Source organism: Pan troglodytes, chromosome 19, assembly GCF_028858775.2.
Source record: "Pan troglodytes isolate AG18354 chromosome 19, NHGRI_mPanTro3-v2.0_pri, whole genome shotgun sequence".
NCBI lineage: Eukaryota > Metazoa > Chordata > Mammalia > Primates > Hominidae > Pan > Pan troglodytes.
In genome coordinates, this window is record NC_072417.2 from 35,123,375 (window position 1) to 35,146,699 (window position 23,325).

General features: G+C 42.0%; 1 protein-coding gene across 6 annotated transcripts in view; it reads right to left on the reverse strand.

The window, feature by feature from the left end:
* PSMD11 (proteasome 26S subunit, non-ATPase 11) overlaps window positions 1-23,081 on the reverse strand; it is a 39,594-nt gene extending 16,513 nt beyond the window's left edge. For 2 of the 6 annotated variants that reach the window (XM_054670054.2, XM_063798730.1), the window contains exons 1-5: window positions 22,305-22,694; window positions 19,874-19,975; window positions 12,292-12,416; window positions 2,720-2,791; window positions 2,262-2,319 (exon numbers count right to left, since the gene is read on the reverse strand). In XM_054670054.2, coding sequence (XP_054526029.1) covers window positions 2,262-2,319; window positions 2,720-2,791; window positions 12,292-12,416; window positions 19,874-19,975; window positions 22,305-22,395 — 448 coding nt within the window. In that variant the 5' untranslated portion in view covers window positions 22,396-22,694. Of the gene's footprint in view, window positions 1-2,261; window positions 2,320-2,719; window positions 2,792-12,291; window positions 12,417-19,873; window positions 19,976-21,606; window positions 21,842-22,304 lie in introns of those variants that run through there. The other 4 variants (XM_016932022.4, XM_511403.9, XM_016932021.4 and 1 more) reach the window with 4 other exon arrangements.
* Window positions 23,082-23,325: the final 244 nt, after the last annotated feature.

Genomic DNA, 23,325 nt, shown 5'->3' on the forward strand with positions numbered 1-23,325 from the left:
TAAAAAATAACAAGTGTTGGTAAGGATATGGAAAAATTGGAACCCTCATACAATGTTAAAGAGAATGTAAAATGGTGCAGCCACTTTGGAAAACAGCTTACTTAGCAGCTCCTTAAACAGCTAATCAGTTACCATATGACACAGTATAATTCCACTTCTAGGTATATACCCAGAAGAACATGTCCACATAAAACCTGTTCATAGCAGTATTCTTAAGAGCTAAAATGTAGAAACAACACAAGTGTCCATCAACTGATGAATGGATAAACACATGTGATATATCCTTACAATTGACTATTATTCAGCAATAAAAAGAATGAAGTACTGACACATGCTACAACATAAACCCTGAAAACATAATGCTACGTGAAAGAAGACAATCACAGAGAAACAAATATTGTATCACTTCATTTTTAAGAAATACCCAGAACAGACAAATCTACAAAGATACAAATAGCTTAGTAATTGCCCAGGGCTGCTAATGAATAGGAAGTTTCTTTCTGGGGTGATAAAAATGTTCTGAGGCCAGGCACGGTAGCTCACACCTGTAATCCCAGTACTTTGGGAGGCCAAGGCAGGCAGATCATTTGAGGTCAGGACTTTGAGACCAGCCTGACCAAAATGGTGAAACCCCATCTCTACTAAAAGATACAAAAATTAGCCAGGCATGGTGACAGGTGCCTGTAATCTCTGCTATTCGGGAGGCCAAGACAGGAGAATCGCTTGAACACAGGAGACGGAGGTTGCAGTGAGCCAACATCACACCACTGCACTCCAGCCTGGACGACAGAGTGAGACTCCATCTCAAAGAAAAAAAAAAGTTCTGAAATTTTTTTCTTTTTTTGGAGACAGAGTCTCGCTCTGTTGCCCAGGCTGGAGTACAGTGGCATAATCTTGGCTCACTGCAACCTCCACCTCCCGGGTTCAAATGATTCGTCTGCCTCAGCCTAACAAGTAGCTGGGATTACAGGTGTGCACCACCATGTCCTGCAAATTTTTTGTATTTTTAGTAGAGACGGGGTTTCACCATGTTGCCCAGGCTGGTCTCGAACTCCTGAGCTCAGGCAATCTGCCTGCCTTGGCCTCCCAAAGTGCTGGGATTACAGGCATGAGCCACCACGCCCAGCCGAAAACTTTCTGAAATTAAGTAGTGGTGATGGTTGTACAACTTAGTGAATACACTAAAAACCACTGGATTATACACTTTAAAAGTGAATTTTATGGTAAGTGAACCATATCTTATTAAAGTTATTTTTTAAATGCTCCTATTTGAACCATATGAAATTGCCACTTTTGCAGTCCAAAAATTGAATATTGGAAACTCTTCAACCTAATAAATCATAAGAGCCATGTTCTTTTGTTCGGAAAAAATAGTCCAGATCTACCCACTCATAAAAAGCAAGCGGTGGCCGGACACGGTGGCTCATGCCTGTAATCCTAGCACTTTGGGAGGCTAAGGCAGGCAGATCACTTGAGGTCAGTAGTTTGAGACCAGCATGGCCAACACAGCAAAACCCCATCTCTACTAAAAATACAAAAATTAGCCAGGCACATGCCTGCAGTTCCAGCTACTCAGGAGGCTAAAGCAGGAGAATCGCTTGAACCTGAAAGGCAGAGGTTGCAGCAAGCTGAGATCACGCTGCTGCACTCCAGCCTGGGCAACAGAGTAAGACTCTGTCTCAAAAAAAAAAAAATAATAATAATAATAATAATAAATAGATAGATAGATAGATAGATTAAAAAAAAAAAAAAAAGCAGGGAAGATTTCAAGGTGTTTAAAGGCCACACAGGAAAAAGGCTTCAGTTAGCCACTCCAGCTTCCAAATATATTTGTACCCAATTAATTTCTTGATTTTTAAAATAGATTTTAAGTATATAAGCAGATATAGTAAATAGGACAGTAAGCCAAACATTTGCCTTTAAAAACCTAAATCTGAAATTTAACAGAGTACTATATGCAAAATATAGATACACATTTTTTAAAATTTCAGTTATTAAAATGGAATTGATTTTACTGCTCTAAATTCAAGTAAATTTAAAACTACCCATTTGTCCTCTAAATTTGACAGATTAACTCTAGCTAGTTTTTTAAACTTTCAAATGACATTTTCCCATGACAAATGCAGAACTGTAAGCTACCTTAAATCCTTCTTAGAAGTGAGTAGAATATAAATTATTAACAGGTAATTAGTAAGAGTAGCCAGGTGGTTTAGAATACATTCATTTAGCTAGCTGAGATGACTTATTACCAGCTTACTTACCCAAATGCAATGCTTCCTGGTACCTCTTGGTATCAAAATACAAAGACACCAGTCTTGCCTAGGAAAGAGAAAAGGCATTGATTGAAGGGGGGGAAAAAAGCCACAGAAAGAAATCAAAGATTGACAGTCACAGAACTGTTACTGTTAAATATGCAATTTCTGATGATAGCATCAAATTCAGCATAAGAGACGATCTAGCCAATGTATTGTCTCCTATTATAGCCAGCAAATGACTGTTAACTTTACCATGTTGTTGCTTACTACTCTGAGCCAAGTAGCAAATCTGTCTCAAAACTTCAATCAGAGCAATTATCATAAGTGGGGCTACCATCAATAATCTTTCAGTATCTAGGTAATTACAAAGTTGCTGAAGATACTTTTGATAAGGATGGTACTGCTTACATTCACCCTCTGTCTCATGCTTAGAGACCTGAAATGAGTACTAATGTAAAACCTACCTCCAAAGCTTGGCGTAAGAAAGTTCTTTTCTCTGACTTGGCCCATTCGATGCACTCTAAACACAGCTCGACCTGCAATAAGGAGAGACAGTACATGCAACATTATGTCCTCAAATTCTTCCCACAAACCATGCTTTGGAGAACAGCTTAAATTCCCTCCTTACATATTATCCATGTTGCTCTATTTAGTGTCTGATCCACAGTATCTCAATGTGTAATAGTTATATCATAATGGAGCATCAACTTGGCTTTTTACACATAAAATATTTTTGTGCTTAGATTATGTTTTTTAGGAAAAGAGCTCTATCTTCAAGACTCCTACCTACTGAGGAGAGACCAAGAACTTCCAAACAACATGTATAGACCTGGAATGTAGATTTCTATGACAGATTAGGAATTTTTAAAGCACAGATTTCTCCCTGGTTAGAAATAGTAATGGTAATGTATAATACACAAGTAATAAAGGGGAGAAATTCTCATCCTAAGCACTAATGCCTCATTCCTAGCAGTTGCTTTTAAGACTCAAAAGGTCCAGCTGGCTTTTTCCCTTTCAGATTCTAAGCAGTGCAACTAATCAATTCATCATCACTCTTAAAGCAAACAGGTACAGTAACCTAGCTTGCATTAAAGGGGATAAAAGCTGGTCTGAAGGTAGTGAGTAATCTCGATTGTTCACAGTCAGTTACAGATTGAGCTCCTGATCTACTCTTTCCCTGCTTCTCACTACTGCACTTTGACTAGTCTTAAAAAAATTTTTTTAAATTAAAAAAAAAAAGAAATTAGAATTAGCCTAACACATAAAAGCGCTTTTAAGCTTTATTTAAAGGCACTCTGAACCCCTACTACTATCTGCCACCTAAGTAGTGAGGTAAGGTGCAAAGTAACTGACTTAAAGCAGCACTCAATGCTAGACAGTCTAGCACGCCATCAGGTATCTCTGACATGCTAGCTTTGACAAAGTAAATATTAAGTACTGAAGATCTTCTATCATTTTGGTTACTGCAAGTTTTATATTAAGGTTGCTAACTAGAGCATAAGAGCAAAAGAAATGAAATGAGAAACTGAGCTCTCCAGAGAACTAATTGCTAATACAACAGGTTTTTATATAAATCCAAAGTTCTCTTAAGAAATGCTGGCCAGGCGCAGTGGCTCATGCCTGTAATCCCAGCAATCTGGGAGGCCAAGGCAGGTGGATCACCTGAGGTCGGGAGTTCAAGACCAGCCTGACCAACATGGAGAAATCCTGTCTTTACTAAAAATAGAAGAAATTAGCCAGGTATGGTGGCTCATGATTGTAATCCCAGCTACTCGGGAGGCTAAGGTAGAATAATCCTTTGAACCTGGGAGGTGGAGGTTGAGGTGAGCCGAGATCACACCATTGCACTCCAGCCTGGGCAACAAGAGTAAAACTCCGTCTCAAAAAAAAGAAAAGAAAAGAAATGCTGTAAGAAGGAAAAACTACAGGGACATAATCCAAATTGACAAGATCTTCTACTTTTAGATCCTAAATTCTAGCTCTGTAAATAAATTAATAGATAACATTACACGGTATTCAGAGGATTCACCAGGAAGAGAACCAACAAAACCTTTACAACTCCTCACTGGAGCCCCCTGGTGGCTACCTAATCTCCAACTCTAAACTCATCTGACCTCATAAAAATTATCTAAAAATAAGACAGAACCAAAAACTAAAATAAAAGCAAGCTTTATCACAATTGCAGAGTTTTGAGTTATATTCTGAAAAGCTAAATTCAAAGTAAGATTTCTAATATAAATGGAACTGAAAATATTTCTCTGAATAGTCTTAGCAAAGGAAATATAAGTGTTTAGTTCTACATGACTTGAAAGGGTAAGAAGTGCCCCCCACAGTTTTACCCAGGGAGTTTTTTCAAAGGACACAAAAATGAATACCTAGGACTTAGAAATATTCCTCTGTAAGTTTTATTTCAATAAATCATTTACCACACTCATCTACCAAAAAAAAAAAGGATGCCTGGGCTGTTGATTCATTAGTCTAGAATAGAGCTTGGTCACTGAAAGTATATCTCTAATTAAGAAACAATGAATTATACTCCTGCAATTCACCTGCCTCCATTTCCCTGATAGTCCAGATACTAAGTGATTCACCTAAGGTGAACTGACGGGTAACATTAGAGGATTTGCCAGTAAGAGAACCAGCAAAACCTTTGTAACTCCTCATTGGAGCCCCCTGGTGGCTACCTAATCTCCAACTCTAAACTCAACTGACCTCATAAAAATTCTCTAAAAATAAGACAGAACGAAAAACTAAAATAAAAGCAAGCTATATCACAATTGTATAAGATGAATTCACCTAAGGACTACTAATCGGTTAATATCTGGACTATCACATATATCTGCTGCTGGCACCAGAACTTGTGCCTAACTCCAGCACTCTACCTATCTTAACCCAGCCTTAAGTTAAGGTCATCACAGATGTTTCTCCTACAGCAAGGATTTTTTTTTTTACACGAACTGGATATCTTTTTTCTTTTTTTCTTTTCCTTTTCCTTTTTTTTTTCTTTTCTTTTGAGACAGAGTCTCACTCTTGATGCCCAGTCTGGAGTGCAATGGCACAATCTCAGGTCACTGCAACCTCCACCTCCTGGGTTCAAGCACTTCTCCTGCCTCAGCCTCCTGAATAGCTGGGATTGCAGGCGCCTGCTACCATGCTCAGCTAACTTTTGTATTTTTAGTAGAGAGGTTTCTTAAAACGTGCTATTGTGGGTCGGGCACAGTGGCTCATGCCTGTAATCCCAGCACTTTGGGAGGTCAAAGCGGGCGGATCACGAGGTCAGGGGTTCGAGACCAGTCTGGCCAACATAGTGAAACCCCATCTCTACTAAAAATACAAAAAATTAGCTGGGTGTGGTGGTGTGCACCTGTAATCCCAGGTACTCGGGAGGCTGAGGCAGGAGAATCACATGAACCTGGGAGGCAGAAGTTGCAGTGAGCCGAGATCATGCCATTGCACTCCAGCCCGGGCGACGGTGCGAGACTCCGTCTCAAAAAAAAGAAAAAGTGCTATTGTGTTTCAGTTGGGTAGACTATACCAGAAAAGTTGCCCATAGGCTACTCCCCAGAGATCCCTGGAAGGAAAGTTGAGTTCACTATTTGGCAAGAGTCTGGTTCAGTCTTCCTTCCCTCCTCTTCACCTTACTTTTCCACTCCCCAGCCCTTGCCAACCAACCCATCCTCACTCTCTCACTCCCCGACTCACATGCCCTCACTTTCTAGGCTCCAAACCTTGCATTTAAATGAACAGATCATAACCTGAATCATACCAACTTTGGGAATAGCAAGCTGAAGATGGTTCTCTAGATATATCTGTTTTTTTTTTTTTGAGACAGTGTCTCACCCAGGCTGGAGTGCAGTGGCGCTCACTGCAAGCTCCGCCTCCCAGGTTCACGCCATTCTCCTGCCTCTGCTTCCCCAGTAGCTGGGACTACAGGCGCCCGCCACCACGCCCGGCTAATTTTTTGTATTTTTAGTAGAGACGAGGTTTCACCATGTTAGCCAGGATAGTCTCGATCTCCTAACCTCACAATCCGCCCACTCGGCCTCCCAAAGTGCTGGGACCACAGCCGTGAGCCACTGTGCCTGACCAGATATATCTGTCTTATAGTTAGTCCTCAAATAGAAAAAAGCAAGGGAAATCCCCTCCCTCATATTCTCAGTACCAAACTCCTTAACACAAAATTCTAGCTGTCTTAACAGTATTCTAAAACGTCTTATTTAAACCAGGCACGGTGACTCACATCCGTAATCCAGGCACTTTGGGAGGCTGAGGCAAGCAGATCACTTGAGGCCAGGAGTTTGAGACCAGCCTGGGCAACATAGCAAGACCCTATCTCTACAAAAAAATTGTTTTAATTAGCCAGGTGTAGTGGTGCACATCTGCAGTCCCAGCAACTTGGGAGGCTGAGGCAGGAGAAATGCTTGAGCCCAGATGTTCAAGGTTACAGTGAACTACGATCGCACCCTGCACCCCAACGTGGGCCACAGACCAAGACCCCCATTTCAAATAAACAAAATAAATAAAACTTCCCATTTTGCCTCAGGCCTCAATACTACCATGATAGCCATGGTATGTCTTGCTTGTCTATTCTTTCCCACCTATGACTTGCTTGTCTATTCTTTCCCAACACCCAGTCAAAAAATTTTAAAATAACTAAGAACAAGGCCGGGTGTGGTGGCTCACATCTATAAACCAGGCACTTTGGGAGGCCGAGACAGGCGGATCACCTGAGGTCAGAAGTTCAAGACCACCCTGGCCAACATGGCAAAAGCCCATCTCTACTAAAAATATAAAAATTAGCTAGGTGTGGTGGCGTGCACCTATAATCCCAGCTACTCAGGAGGCTAAGGCAGGAAAATCACTTGAACCCGGGAGGCAGAAGTTATAGTTAGCCAAGATCACACCACTGCACTCCAGCCTGGGAGACAGAGTAAGACTCCATCTCAAAAAGAAAAAAGAACTAAGAATAAAAATTATATCCTATTTCCCCAAGTCAGAGACCTTGAGTTACCTAAACGAATGTAGTAACAACACCCCATGCTTACATTTCAATTCAATAAACTCAGATCTTAATTCAACAAAGTATTTCCTGGCTGGGCATGGTGTCTCACATCTGTAATCCCAGCACTTTGGGAGGCCGGGTCCAGAGGATCACTTGAGCCCAGAAGTTTGAGACAGCCTGAGCAACATAGCAAAATCCCATCTCTACTAAAAATACAAACAAACAAAATTAGCCAGGCGTCGTGGTGTGTACCTGTAGTCCCAGTTATTTGGGAGGCTGAGGTGGGAGAATCACCTGAGCCCAGGAAGTTGAGGCTGCAGTGAGCTGTGAGCATACCACTGCACATCTACCATAGGGAAGGCACAGGCACAGTCCATACATTCCTTCAACAAATAGGTATGCAGCTTCTTCAAGCCAAAGTACTCTGAGTGCTAGGGATACAACTTAAGAGTATATAAGAAAAAAAAAAAAAATATATATATATATATATATATATATATATATATATTTTTTTTTTTTTTTTTTTTTTTTTTTTTTTTTTGAGACAGAGTCTCACTCTTCTTACTCTTGCCCAGGCTGGAGTGCAGTGGCACGATCTTGGCTCACTGGAACCTCTACCTCCTGGATTCAAGTGATTCTTGTGCCTCAGCCACCTGAGTACCTGGGATTACAGGCATGCACCACCACACCTGGCCAATTTTTGTAAAAAATAAATATTTTTAAAAAGCAAACAAAGATAGGTGATCAAGGAAAGTCTCTGAGGAGGTAAGATGTGAGCAAAGACTTGAAACAGTGTAAAGAAAAAAAATCCTATTAAGATCAAGCTGACAGCAATCCATATGTATATAAATGTCCCAACCCCAGACAGTTTGAAGCATAAGGCAATAAGGCCAGTAATTATAGCTGTAAAGAAAGTAAAAGGAGACTAGTATAGTGGATGTGGTCAGAGGTAGCCGTGGTTAAGGAATTTGAACTGTACTGGGAATGAGGAAGGCTCTGTGGTACTGCAAGGTACATAGTGCTTCACCTGAGTGAGACTGTATTATAGTAAAGGAGACAAGGCAAGTGTAAAGCAACTGTCATACAAGGCAGAATAGTCAGAAATACAGCATGTACAAAATACAATGTGAGTCACTGAAAGAGTTAAAACCACATTAAAGTCAGGAAGGAAAGAGTTCAGAGGAGGTAGAACTTGAGATAAGACTATGGAAGAGAAAGGTACAGCATGAGGGTTATACAGGCTTGTTCAGCAAACAGCCAGGGATCCAACATGGCTGACATATTTGATATGCTTAGTAGAGTCCTGGGAGATTAGACTACTGCAGTAGGTTGCAGTAGGTTGTATTATAGAAAACCATTAATTATCTAATTCTGCAGGCAATGGAAAGCCACTGAAGGTTTGAGTTGTGGGAGAAGAGGGAGAGGAATAAAATTATCAGAGGGCTATTTGGTAAGGTATCTCTGACAATGATGGAATGAGGCTTTTACAGTAGTCCAAGTAAAAAATAATTAAGAACCAAACTAGACGGTAGTTGTAAAGAGAGAACACGGCTGGGCGCAGTAGCTCACGCCTATAATCCCAGTACTCTGGGAGGCTGAGGCCGGCAGACCACAAGGTCAGGAGTTCGAGACCAGCCTGGCCAACATGGTGAAACTCCGTCTCTACTAAAAATACAAAAATTAGCCAGGTGCAGTGGCGGGCACCTGTAATCCCAGCTACCTGGGAGGCTGAGGCAGGAGAATTGCTTGAACCCAGGAGGCAGAGGTTGCAGTGAGCCAAGATCGCAACACTGCACTCCAGCCTGGGTGACAGAGCAAGACTCCATCTCGGGAAAAAAAAAAAAAGAGAGAGAGAGAACAAATACAAAAGAGGTGGAGAAGCAGACAATGAAGAAAGCTGAATTGACAAAATTTAACAAATGGCTGGATGTTGAGGTTGCCCATATTGAGTTTGAGGTGCAGGTCAGACAGTCTGGATGATTCACAATTTGCTCCAAAACAAGCAAATAACCTATAATCCACACAAATTACCAAAAGAAGTCCTACTTAGTGGAATAAGACTCTGGTTCATGATAAAAGCAAAGCTGCTAACCATCAAAAAAAATCAGCCTTAGCCGGGCGTAGTGCTGCACGCCTGTAATCCCAGGACTTGGAAGGGCAAGGCAGGCAGATCATTTGGGAATAGGAGTTCAAGACCAGCCTGGGCAACATGGCAAAACCTCATCTCTACAAAAATACAAAAATTAGCCGAGTGTGGTGGTGCATGCCTGTAGTTCCAGCTACTCAGGAGGCTGAAGCAAGAGGATCACTTGACTCCAGGAGGTTGAGGCTGCAGTGAGCCAAGATTGTGCCACTGCACTCCAGCCTAGGCAACAGAGCAAGGCTGTCTCAAAAAACGAAAACAAAAACAGCCTTTACTAAAAAGTAAAATGACACTGATGATAAAATGATACAATGCCTAAAAGTGTTTCCTTTCACCCTAAGGAAAGGAAGAAAGGTCTTTACTTTATATAAATGTAATGTGCAATGAACAATGACAACATATAACCACAGTTAAGGGAGCACCTAACCAGTCAGGGAGCCATATGACAAAGGCCAGAAAATCCTACTAGCGAACTATAGCAGAGCACTCGAATGGATTTCCACAAAGGAATAGGAGAAATGATCATTAAATAAATGCAAGTCAGGCGCAGTGGCTCACGCCTGTAATCCCAGCACTTTGGGAGGCCAAGGCGGGTGGATCACCTGAGGTCAGGAGTTCAAAACCAGCCTGACCAACATGGTGAAACCCCGTCTCTACTAAAAATACAAAATTAGGGCCGGGCACGGTGGCTCACGCCGGTAATCCCAGCATTTTGGGAGGCCGAGGCAGGCGGATCACGAGGTCAGGAGATCAAGACCATCCTGACTAACACTGTGAAACCCCATCTCTACTAAAAAATTACAAAAACTTAGCCAGGCGTGGTGGCGGGCGCCTGTAGTCCCAGCTACTGGGGAGGCTGAGGCAGGAGAATGGCGTGAATCCAGGAGGCGGAGCTTGCAGTGAGCCGAGATCGTGCCACTGCACTCCAGCCTGGGCGACAGAGCGAGACTCCGTCTCAAAAAAAAAAAAAAAAAAAAATAGCCGGGCATGGTGATGCATGCTTGTAGTCCCAGCTACTCAGAAGGCTGAGGCAGGAGAATCCCTTGAACCCGGGAGGCGGGGGTTGCAGTGAGCCAAGATCACGCCATTGCACTCCAGCCTGGGCAACAAGAGTGAAACTCTGTCGCCAATAAAAAAAAAAAATGCTGTTCTATCCGCTGAGTGAGCTCTAGGTTATGGGGATGGATAATTTCAGAAACTTCAGTGTGCAAAAAGGAGCAGCTTCCATAATTAACTTTTCTGCCCAAAAACTTCCAAGTAACATTTATCAGTCAGTTTCAAATTAACATTTACTGATCAGTCTATTTTAAGGTACTCTATTTCAAACAAAGAATGGTACCACTTTCATGAGTTTTTTTGTTTTTTTTTTTTTTTTTTTTTTGAGACAAGAGTCTCGCTCTGTCACCCAGGCTAGAGTGCAATGGCGTGATCTTGGCTCACTGCAAGCTCCGCCTCCCGGGTTCACGCCATTCTCCTGCCTCAGCCTCCCAAGTAACTGGGACTACAGGCGCCCACCACCACACCTGGCTAATTTTTTTTTATTTTTAATAGAAACGGGGTTTCACCAAGTTAGCCAGGATGGTCTCAATCTCCTGACCTCGTGATCCACCTGCCTTGGCCTCCCAAAGTGCTGGGATTACAGGCGTGAACCACCGCACCCGGCCTCATGAGTTTTTAAAGTACAATTTTTAAAAAAAGTTAGATAAGACTAATACCCTAAATAACTTTTAATTTTTTCATTAAAATAACTGACACTTTAATTCAAAATAGCCATCTAACTTTTTATATACTATCATCAAACAGTTTTGCCAGAGACATAAATCTGAAGACTGCTCTACAAATGAATTTTCTACAAATAAAGTTAGTATATAGTGTTTAAATCAGAATTCAAAGAATTATTAAAGCCAGATTTTACAAAAGGTATGATTCCAAAGTAGGATCCATGTGTCCTAGGTTTCTGAAATTCCCATTTATTCAATATGCTACTATGGCCTTTCATACCTTTCACGCCCACAGAGGCTACAGCAAACAATCAGACATATAACCAACTAATATTATCTGACATTTTACATTTGTTTATTGCCTGCATTCCCCGTTAAAAAATAATCCTCATGACAACAGTGACTGTCTTTTTACAACTGTATCCCCAATACCTAAAAAAGTGCCTAACACCTAGCAGGCACTCAATGAGTACTGATCAATATATCCATAAGAAAAACAACAACTATATTCTTCCTACAAGCAGATTCAAGCAATGACAATATACCCTGCTTCAATCTGCCACTTTTTACAGAATGATGTTTCATTTTGGTATGTGTCTCTTCCTGAATTGCAGAAAATACAGTTATCTTTGAGAAGGTTGGAAGATTCAGTGATTACTGAGAAGCACTCTTTAATACAGCTCAGGGTCTAGTCTGAACTTGTGGGACACATACAGGAACACCAGAGTCACTTCTGCACAATGAGACACAAATGGATGGATGCTCACCCCTCAATAAAGGCATATATGCAGTACAAAACATGCTAAGAAGGAATACCACAAGACTTAATTAGTGCTCAGAAGGAGCTTTGTGACACAAGATGAAAGGTACCACAGACACAGAAAACATTACAAAGGTGTGGCAATACAATACCTCAAAGACAAGAATCAGTTTGTGACCCTGATGTAATGAGGATTCCAGGGACCACTGACAATCTCCACTTACAAAGCAAAGCATGGAACAGACCCAAAGTATCAAATGCCCTGTAACAAAGAGAAACTGACATGATAAGTCCTGCGCTGTCCTCCCAGTTTTCCCTTCCACATTAGTACTAAAGTGCAGGTAGGCATTTCTTTCATGGAAACAAACTTTTCTCCATATTGTCTACTTTCTGTCATTAATATCACTTACCTCCTGCCCTGTAGCTGCTTCCATATCAAGAAACAGATCAAGAAGAGATCGGACCAGGCGAGCTGCTTTAGCCTTGCTGATGGAATTCAAGAAGGGTCGTACATACTTCAGGAGTCCTCCAAGCTCTGTATGAAAGGCAATTCAAAAAGAGAAGTTAACATCAACATTTGAGACAAAATACCCACTTAAGAAACTGACCCAACGTCATAAAAATCGGTACTTACATCACTGGAATCAGTCTAAGTGAAACTTACTAGGAGTTTAAAGCATTCCTAGCAAATAGCAGAATAGCAAAAATAAGTTAACGTCATATACCAAATTTGCATTCTGTTCCCTACTCAGCCACTGGATTACTATGAAGTTGCAGGAAAAGCTCATGTCTCTGCTTCATTTATCCATCTTAATGAAAGATAAACAGCAAAGTATTCATAATCTCAAAAACCAGTTTTCTAGAACATGAAATACGCTGTGTCCCCGCCACCTTCACAAAATTACTTCCTCACAACCAATAAATATGATCAGGTCATAGAAGTAATTTTTTTCTAACTTCCAAGTCTGCTTCAGCTGTTCCCCTTAGACACAGATTTTCTACCCCAGATTCCTTTTTCCTGTCTTTCTGCAGTGCTCCCCAGTTTAGCCTTTCTGCATTGTCACTTCCCTGGCACTCTTCTGAATAAACTTTTCACATAGAAGAGTGTTTTGCCCTTAAAGTGCTGCTATATCTCTTTTAAATTCCTCATTAATTTTCAAAACCCAAGCCTTAAACTATGACCAAAAAACGGATCCATCATAGAGCTTTTCCCCACTATATAGAAGAGGGCAGTTATGAACTCTAAAGAAACATCTTTTGAAACAATAAACTAGAGATATGCTTGTCAAATAGTAAAAATTAGAGAATGGTTCAACTAAACAACTAAGGAGGTATTTTGGAATGTAGGTTAAAATTACTTTAGTGCCACTGCCTCTTTAATATTCTCCAATTGCAGACTCACCCTCCTGAGAACTCTAATTCAGGGCAAGCAAACCTCACCCTCCAGAGAATGCTAATTCAAGGCCCTGAAATTCTCATCTGCCTGAATAGTCAGAGAATGCATGGGACTGCGTCCGGTACTTAAGAACTTGATATAGAGTAGAAAAGTTTATCTTTTCCCTTCACTCCCCAGTAATGACCTTTGATTCCCAATGTTTAAAACTTTTTGCCATTCTGCCACCTCATTCACCTCTGCACAAGACTACAGTATATACTCCTGCTTTCAAGAGGCACTAATGCCATAATCCCATCTGAAATGTCTTGCCATCTTCTCAGTCTATATAAATTTTATATATCCTTTTAGGTCCATCTGAAGTCCTATTGAGTTTTCCATGTAACTCCAGTCTACAGTGATTCTCCCCCTCAAATTCCTTTTGCATTTATTTCAATTATATTATGTAATGATAGCTTTTTAAAAGTAGTCTGAAGCAATGTCCCTTCTCCCACAGAATTTCCTCCTGTGCCTGAACAATTCTGAATGATTTCTAGTCACAGAAATGTTCACAAAGCAGCCTATTCCAATGTTGGCCGAAACAAATTATTCCTTTTTGAAACACAAAACACAAATCTATACCTTCTTTCACATGGCTTTAAATACTTAAAGATAATTATCATTTACATTTCCCTAATTTTCCCTTTATTCAAGCTTAACATCTTTGGCTATTTCAACTGTTCCTCCAAAGTCCTTGTTTCTAGGTAACTTAGTTGCTCTCCTCTGAACAAACTCTACTTTGTAAAGGTACTACTTGTGGTATTTTGTGGTACCCAGAAATGAAAACAATTGCTCCAGGTAGGGTCTGACAGTAGACCAGGAGGCAATTTAATTCTCTTGATCTGGCCATGATATGTAACACAAGATAGCATGTTTTGCTTTTTCTAACACCTCTCTTTGTTCAGACTGAGCCCATTAAAGTTCTTTTTAATAGACTACTGTCAAAACAGGTAATTCCCCCAACTTCCTCTGTTTTGAAAAATACTTTAAGTATATAACTTAATCCTTATCGCAACTGAATTTAATCTTCCTGGCTTTGGCAATAACTGTGAATTTTAATTCTGTCTTCTAACTGTACTGAGTCATCTACAAAAATAAGCATCCCTTCTGAGATGGCTTTAACCATGATTCCAGATGCTGACCAGAAAAACAAGGACAGATCCTCATGACACAATGCCTGAAGACTTCCCTTCAGGTTGACAAATGATCCATTTATTAACATGTTTTGGATACAGTTATTCAGCCCATTGTAAATTCATAACCTGTACCTGTGATATTAATATTACGGCAAATGTTCAACTACCCTGCTTACATCAGATATGCAGTCTATATCATTCCTCTAATCCAGAGGCTGGCAAACTTTTTCTGTGAAGAGCCAGATAGTAAATTTTTTTGGCTTCACAGGTTATATGGTCTTAGTAGCAGGTCCTGAACTCAGCCAGTCACACACAATGTGGAAACAAATGGGCGTGACTTTGTTCCAATAAAACTTTATTTACAAAAACAGGTGGCATGCAGACCCCTGAAAATCTATGGGTCTGATAAAGCTAACCAAAAAGAGAACTAGGCTGGGTGCAGTGGCTCACACCTATAATCCTAGCACTTTGGAAGGCCAAGACAGGCAGACTGCTTGAGCCCAGGAGTTTAAGACCAGCCTGGGCAATATGGCGAAACCCCCTCTCTACAAAAATTAGCCAGGCATGGTGGTGAAGGCCTGTAGTCCCAGTTACTTGGCGGGCTGAGGCAAGAGCATTGCTTGAGCCCAGGAGGTCGAGGCTGCAGTGAGCCAAGGTTGTGCCACTGCACTCCAGCTTGGGTGACAAAGTGAGACTCTGTCTCAAAAAAACAAAACAAAACAAAACAGAGAGAACTAAGGTGAATTTGGAATAATCTGTTCACAATAAATCCACTGTTTTTTAAGAGATTACTATCTCCTTATCAAATAATCTGTCCCAGAACTCTACCACTGATGACCATGTATAGTGTCTACTCTTTATTTTTAATTTCTTTATTTCAATGTGCAGCACACAGTGAATACATCTATTCTTTGCATTACCCTCTTGAAAGGCAGGATAACATTTGCCTCAGCTTCCTTATACCTCTCCATGATTTTTCTCAGAATAATATATGGCTCTATAGTTATATCTGCTAAAACTATTTTTTTTATAATAAAAGAAACTGTTAGAACCTAGAGACCTGAACTTATTTACAGAGACTATCTGCTCTGTCTTCTCTCACCTACCATTAATTATCTCTTTCTGCTGTTATTTCTATCTTTTGCAGTTTGAAAATCATTTTCCTTCCTAGAAAAGGCAGAAGTGAAATATGAGCTAAGTAGTCTGCCTTTCTAACACCTGCTAGCATTACAATATTTTCCCTAAGCACTGAGTGTTATCCTTCTTACGCCAAGAGAGAAGCAAACGATCTCTTAGTTGTCCCCCTGCATTTCTTTTTCTTTTTTCTTTCTTTTTTTTTTTTTTGAGAAAGAGCCTCACTCAGTCACCCAGGCTGTAGTACAATGGCACAATTGTGGCTCACTGCAGCCTTGACTTCCCAGGCTCAAGTGATCCTCCTGCCTCTGTTTCCCAAGTACCTGGGACACAGGCACGCACTACCACACCCAGTCAATTTTTTTATTTTTTTTTTTGTAGATATGGGGTCTCCTTATGTTACCCATGCTGCTTTTTAAAAAAAATTTTTTTTAACAGAGATAGGGTCTTTGCTGTGTGGTCCAAACTGGTCCACATAACTCCTGGCTTCAAGCAATCCTCCCACCTCAGCTTCCCAAAGTCCTGGGATTACAGGTGTGAGCCACTGTGCCCACCTGCATTTTTCAGACTCAGTTCATCATCTGTTTTAGTCTACTACTGTTTTATATTCATTCTTGTTTGTATTTCCTGTTTCCTTCCACTTTCATATACATACTGAGTTAATTTTTTTTTAAGTCCCATAAAATCATACTGACTTCCTCCTATTCTTATTGGGATTATCTGTAATTATATGACCAGATTTTCCTTGTCAGAACCTCACAGAACTTGGCTGGGCACGGTGGCTCACACCTGGAATCCCAGCACTTTGGGAGGCCAAGGCGGGTGGATCACCTGAGGTCAGGAGTCCAAGACCAGCCTGGCCAACGTGGTGAAACCTCGTCTCTACTAAAAGAAAAAAAAAACAAAAAATTAGCCGAGCGTGGTGGCTCACGCCTGTAGTCCCAGCTACTTGGGGAGGCTGAGGCCCGAGAATTGCTCGAACCCAGGAGGCAGAAGTCGCAGTGAGCCGAGATCACACCACTGCACTCCAGCCTGGGCAACAGAATGAAACTCGGTCTCAAAAAAAAAAAAAAAGGCCAGGCACAGTGGCTCATGCCTATAATCACAACACTTTGAAAGGCTGAGGTGGGTGGATCATTTGAGGTCAGGAGCCCAAGATCAGCCTGGACAACATGATGAAACTCCGCCTCTACTAAAAATACAAAAATTAACCGGGGGTGGTGGTGGGCGCCTGTAGTTCCAGCCACTTGGGAGCCTGAGGCAGGACCTCACAGAACTCAACAGATTCCTTTTAAAAGTTTTAGGCTATGAAATCCTGAGCCAAGGCATCATGTCTGATGATGCTCAACACTACTAACACTACTTGCAATCACAATTACACATCAGACATTGTTTTATTTGGTAATCCCCAAGTGATTTTTGTTGGCCAGGGATCCTATCTTAAATTTTTGAGTAGAATACTTAGCACAATGCTATGCATTTATTAAATGCATAAAAAAACTGAACATTAATGGAAGAGACATATTTTCTGTTCTCAGGAGCAAACAATACAAACGTATCATTAATAGCAAAGACAGCTAAATATATGTAGGTCTCAACACTTCCTTAGAGTTCCCATTGTGTATACCTATACTCATCAAACTTCCTTAGAAAACAATAAGTAACATGGAAATGTTTTTGAAAGTTCTTATAATTCATCTATTAAATTCCAATAGCTTTAGCAGTACACTTCTAAACTTCTCAGGTCACAAGGCAGGAAGGGCAAGAAATAAGGGGAGAATACATATAAAATAGGAATTTCAAGCAAAACAGTAACATTTTTGGATGAAAATTACTGAAGTGTTGACTATATACCACACACTGTTCTTAATTCATGCCACTGGAGGAAAGTAGAAATTTGGATATTTCAACAACAAAAAAATCTTTTTTTGAGACAGGGTCTTGCTCTGTCACCCAGGCTAGAGCATAGCAGTGTGACCATAGCTCACTACAGCCTCAACCTCCTCGGCTCAAGCAATCCTCCCACCTCAGCCTCCAGAGTAGCTGGGACTACAGGCACATAACACCACACCCAGCTAATTTTTCTATTTTTTGTAGAGACAGGGTCTCACTATGTTGCCAGAGCTGGTCTCAAATTCCTGGGCTCAAGGGATCCTCCTACCTCAGCCTACCAAAGTGCTGGGATTACAGGCATGAGCCATCACGCCTGGCTAACAAGAAAAAAAATTTTCACATCACTTCAGTTGGCTTTATAATTCAGAAAAATTTCCTTATTATATTTTGCATGGAGTAATTATCAAAACTGTTTTGGAACCCCCCCAAGCTCAAATTAACTGACAGACAAGTGGAATCCTTACGTATGTTAAATAGGAAGGAAGTCAGCCTAAGATGAAAAGACACCACTCACCAATGATAATTCATTTAAGTAGACAGTTATAGGAAAGCAATAACCATGATGTCATGTGGCTATATGGGCTCTGAAGTAAGACTACATGAGTTCAAATCCTAGGTCTACCAGTTATTAGTTGAATGAGCTTTGATAAGTTATTTAACTTTTCTGTGCTCAGTATCCTCATGTGTAAAATGGTAACAGTACCTACTTCAAGTTGTTTCGAGGATTCAATTAAGTTAAACCATGTATGTGTTTAAAAGAGTAACCACTTGGCCAGGTGCGGTGGCTCACACCTGTAATCCCATCATTTTGGGAGGCCAAGGCAGGTAGATCACCTGAGGTCAGGAGTTCAAGACCAGCCTGACCAACACGGTGAAACCTCGCCTCTACTAAAAAAAAAAAATACAAAATTAGCCGGGCATAGTGGCGCATACTGGCAATCTCAGCTACTCGGGAGGCTGAGATAGTAGAATCGCTTGAACCTGGGAGGCAGAGGTTGCAGTGAGCCGAGATCGCACCATTTGCACTCCAGCCTGGGCAACAAGAGCAAAACTCTGTCTCAAAAAAAATAATAATTAAAAAAAAAAAAAGAAGAGTTCATAGCACTCAAAAACCATTATGGATGGTTCTTTTTATAGCTACTTAATGATGTTTTAAGTAAGATATAAGGCCCATGTAAACACATCCTCATAATTTCATACATCTTTATTCAGCTCTATAGACTGAGCCTAATAATTAATAAGTTAGTTATCTTTAATTGAAAAAAATCACTGGCCGGGCACAATGGCTCACGCCTGGAATCCCAGCACTTTGGGAGGCCGAGGTGGGTGGATCATGAGGTCAGGAGTTCAAGACCAGCCTGATCAACACAGTGAAACCTCGTCTCTATTAAAAATACAAAAATTAGCCAGGCTTGGTGGCGCGTGCCTGTAATTCCAGCTATTCCGGAGGCTGAGGCAGGAGAATCGCTTGAACCCAGGAGGCGGAGGTTGCAGTGAGCCAAGATCGCACCACTGCACTCCAACCCGGGTGACACAGCAAGACCCCGTCTCAAAAAAAAAAAAAAGAAAAAAAAAATCTTTAGTTCTCAAGTTGAAGAAGTTGTGCTAACTAACCCCCATCATTCTCTTGAACAACATAATTTTAGGGAAAATAATTCATGAGGTCACTTACCAGATCTTAATCCAATCTAATCAAATGAGCTCTAAATTCACTTTAAACTTGACAAAAATCACCCATTTAAGTTTAAACAGACTTCTCTCTAAATACTATTACCACTTTACTGGTAAAAGGTCCTTCCTGATCAAAAGGACTCCCTTCTCATTCCAAGGACACACCCATCATCAGAATATTATGTCAAATCTAATCAGTCAATGGTTCAATTACAACTAGAATGTTTGAGCAATGATGTGCACAAAGTCCTAGGTATGAATGGAGAAGTCTTGGGAAGGCTCCATTTAATGTCTTACTCATTCTCATTCTGAATCTATCAAAAAAAAATGACAGTGAGTCACTTGGATACAAAATCCTTTGTCATTTTTAAATCAGGTGCTTAAAGTTGTTATCTATCTTAAATACATCAGAGTTGCTCAGTGAAATTATTGAAGACTGTTGCTGCCTCTATGTAAGCGAATACAGTGAGAATTCAAAAACCAGAAACAAATCAGAAATCACTATATCCCAACAAAATAAGATTGTCTCTCATTTGCAAAACTAAACTACCATGAAAGAAGTGAGTTTAAAGGCCACTTAACTGCCTGCTAAAAAACTGAAGCTCAACAACTTGCCAAGAAAATAAAGCTGAATTCAGTTTGTGGATCAGTCCCATGATTCTTCACTCCAACAAAAGACAGGAATTTCACTGAGCATTTCAGGTACAATCCATGTGTAGCACTTACCTGCAGCTTGTCCAGTCTTTGCCAGGAGAGATCCCAGTTCCAGGATGCTCTGCTCTTTGACTTGCACTGCCTCTTCATCGTTTTCCTGAATGTCACGCTTCACTGGGAGAGGAAAATGCAAACCTTCTTAAAATTCTGACCAAAAAATGAAGACTGAGGGAAATTTCACCCTCATAAGATCCATTACAAACTCAAACATATTTACCAAAAGACAAATTCTAGAGTTAAAAAAAAAAAACTCTAAGCCAGGAAAAAAAAAAAAAGATCATATATACGTAGAATATGCTCCATGTAAATCATAAAAAAAGGATTCTTCTCTTTGATTTTAAATGTGCCTTTTCATTCTACCCAGCAGAATTTTGCTTACCTACATACACTAAGTTTCTGTTGTGGTCACTTGGTTAAAGCGAAATTAAAACAAAACAAATCCTTCATACTTATGGTGCCAAGATCTGTTCCAGTCACTATTTTATGGGAAGATATTAAACATGCCTGTGCGTTTATGCCACAAACTAAAATCAATTGACCAAGTTACTGATGCCTGTAAGTCAAAAGCGTTTCAATAAACTTTAGGTCTGTGCAAAGCCTCAGCTGATGGGTGGTGTTAGGGATAAGCAGGTCTATAAAGCCATTCAAGAAAAACAACTCTATCAAAGCCCCAGATCCTGCACAGCTACACTTAGGAGAGACTGCTGCTTTTTAATGCATTGAGGTCTGTTAAAATAACTTTGTGCTATCTGTCCTATTTTCAACAGTTAATAACTATTTTAACATTCAAACATGGAATAGCCTCTCCAAGTTTGTAGTGATCATCACTAGTTACTACTACTCTTACAAAGCATCATGACTTGACAAAAACCATGATGGAGTCCAGAGAAAGTAAGGCCGTCAACCACCATGACTCAAGCTTGCTCTAACAGTGAAGCTTTCAGGGAACTCTCCCCTAGAATAGTGGGCCAACAGGAAATACTCTAATTGTAATATTTGACGTAATTTCTACTTTATGAAAGACAAAATATTAGACACTAGACACAGACAATTAAAATTCATGCTCCTCACATTAGTTCTAAATAATAGTGTGTCCTCAGAATAAAATACCCATGTAACGGTGATTGAGATGACTCTGGTTCCGTAGAAGTAACTGACCTAAGATCAGAACTTTTAAAATGAAACACCTTTTACCAATATCATTCAAAGATACACCTTGACGCCCACTTCCTCTCCTTCTCTAGTATCCCCAATGATAAAGTATCAAGATCTTGTCATTGTCCTTTCTCCGTGCAGGTCTGGAATACCAAAATTCAACACACTAAGTCAAATGCCAACATCTTGCAAGTCCCACATACAGGTGCATTCTCATACTACTTGTTGAGCCAATTCAGATCTTCCCAAACTACACTACAAAGATTCCATTACATGTGCAGTGAAGAGCTAGTCCAAGCCCTAACTGAATCCTTTATGAGTGAACATTAACGTCTTCTTCTGTCATTATAAATTTCTGTTCACACTTGAATCCCAACAGAAAGCTGCCGGAAGCGACTGGCTGGGGTTCCCATTTCAGTTTTCCTGTTGTGTACAGGTGTAAGACCATCGTATTACAGTGTTAAGAAATTTTAATTTTTCCGGCAACATGCAGCCGACCCGTTCCAAAGAATTCCCTGAACTCCGCGGCTGACAACTAACTCCCTTAACTCACTTCCAACCCCTACAGGGAGTCTGGAAAGATTAGTCACCTCCTCTAGCCAGGCGGTCCCGCTCCAACACCTCACTCTTACACCCTACACAGAGCAGATGAGCGTCTCGGCCACCTCCACAAACCAAATGCCAATCTGAGGTGTGTGTCACCCCTGAATTTCCCATATTCTGAAAGAGACCCTCCTCTTAGTGGAGCTTTCTGCCGTGGGGCTGAGGAGTAGCAGCTCCCAGCGTCCCGTGGAAGGAAACTCCCAGAGAAGAGCAAGCGCTCGCGCTCCCACCCGGAGCAGGCTGTGCTGATTACAACGGCGGGAAATGCCTGTCCAGAGCTGGTTTCGCCAAGGCCTTTCAAGTAGAGACTCTAGGACCAGTCCGTGACAAGCACGCCGGCCGGCACTGCTCCGGGTCCCAGACCAGCTCGTGCGGGCCAGAGCCGGGGACACGGCTAGGGAGGGATGGGGGCCCGGCTCGGCCCACTCTCCCACCCTACGCTGAGCCCCCCGTGAGTCAGCAGCCGGCGAGGGGACCCGGGGATTGCCTCAAGCCCTCCCACAAGAGTGAGACCTGGGAGGCTCTGGGGAGCTCCGAGCGGCCTGCGCCCCCGGCCCGGCCCCCCTCACACACACAGTGAGTCAGCAGCATCAGAGCCGGCTAGCCCGGCCCCTCTCCGCTGCCGCCGACCGACATAAGCGGAGCTGGGCCGGCGGGGCCGGGGAGGCGGCGCGGCGACCTTTACCGATGGAGTGGAGGATGTCGATGGAGGCCTCCCGGTCGGTGCTGAGTAGAGACTGGGCTCTCTGGAACTCCACCACCGCCGCCGCCGCCATCTTACCGCTCTCACACCGTCCCCGGCCGCGGCCGCCGACGCCGGAAACACACACCCGGAAAGCCCGCCCTCGGGTCCCTCCGCCTGTAGCTCCCGCGGCTCCGTTGCCAGAGCACTCCGGGAGTTGTAGTCTCTCCGCCGGGCGCTGTAGTCTCTCCGCCGGGCGCGGGCTGAGGGGTGGGGAGAGCGGGACCGCCTCGCAGGTGGGCTGCAAGCTCCCCAGCGCCTCCTAGCGGGCAGCCGGCGAGGAAAGAGGCGGTGCCCCGGAGTGGGAGCTCTAGATCGGTCCCCGCCCACCCCAAAAGAGGCTTCTTGATTCCGGCCCCGCTCGCGCACCCCTGAGAGGGGTTCCTGAGTACCGGGCTAGGTATTGAGTCAAAGCTGCGTGGCTTTCTTTGCGGCTTCCACGATTTAACCATTCATTCGGGACGATAAGTGACCTTATAAAGTGCTCGCTATGTGGCAAAGAAGAGCACCATTCAAATGCGTTCCAGTGTCTGACGCCTGTGCGCCGCACACACGCTTTCCAGGCTTGACTCCCGCAGAACGCTGGCCAGCAGGTGGGCAAACCCGCCAGGACCGGAGAAAACTGTCCTCACGCGCCCATTTAACCTTGGGACAGTGCTGGACGTGATGAAGTGAAACATCACCTTTGCTCCATTCACGCCACAAATACCTCTTGGGAATCCACAGAAGCCTCACCCAGCTCCCCAGCTCAAAGAAGAAAAAAAAAAAAAAAGGAAGGAAGGGAGGGAGGGAGGGACGGAGGAAGGAAAAAATTGAATTATTCTTCCCAATATCTTCAGCCCCTTCAACTAAAGTCACAGATATCAGTGAAGACGTCGTGTGGACGGAAAAATGACATTCTATGAGACCACTTAGGGTTAAACTTAAGAAAGGTGCTAAAAGGATACAAAGACAATTCAGTATT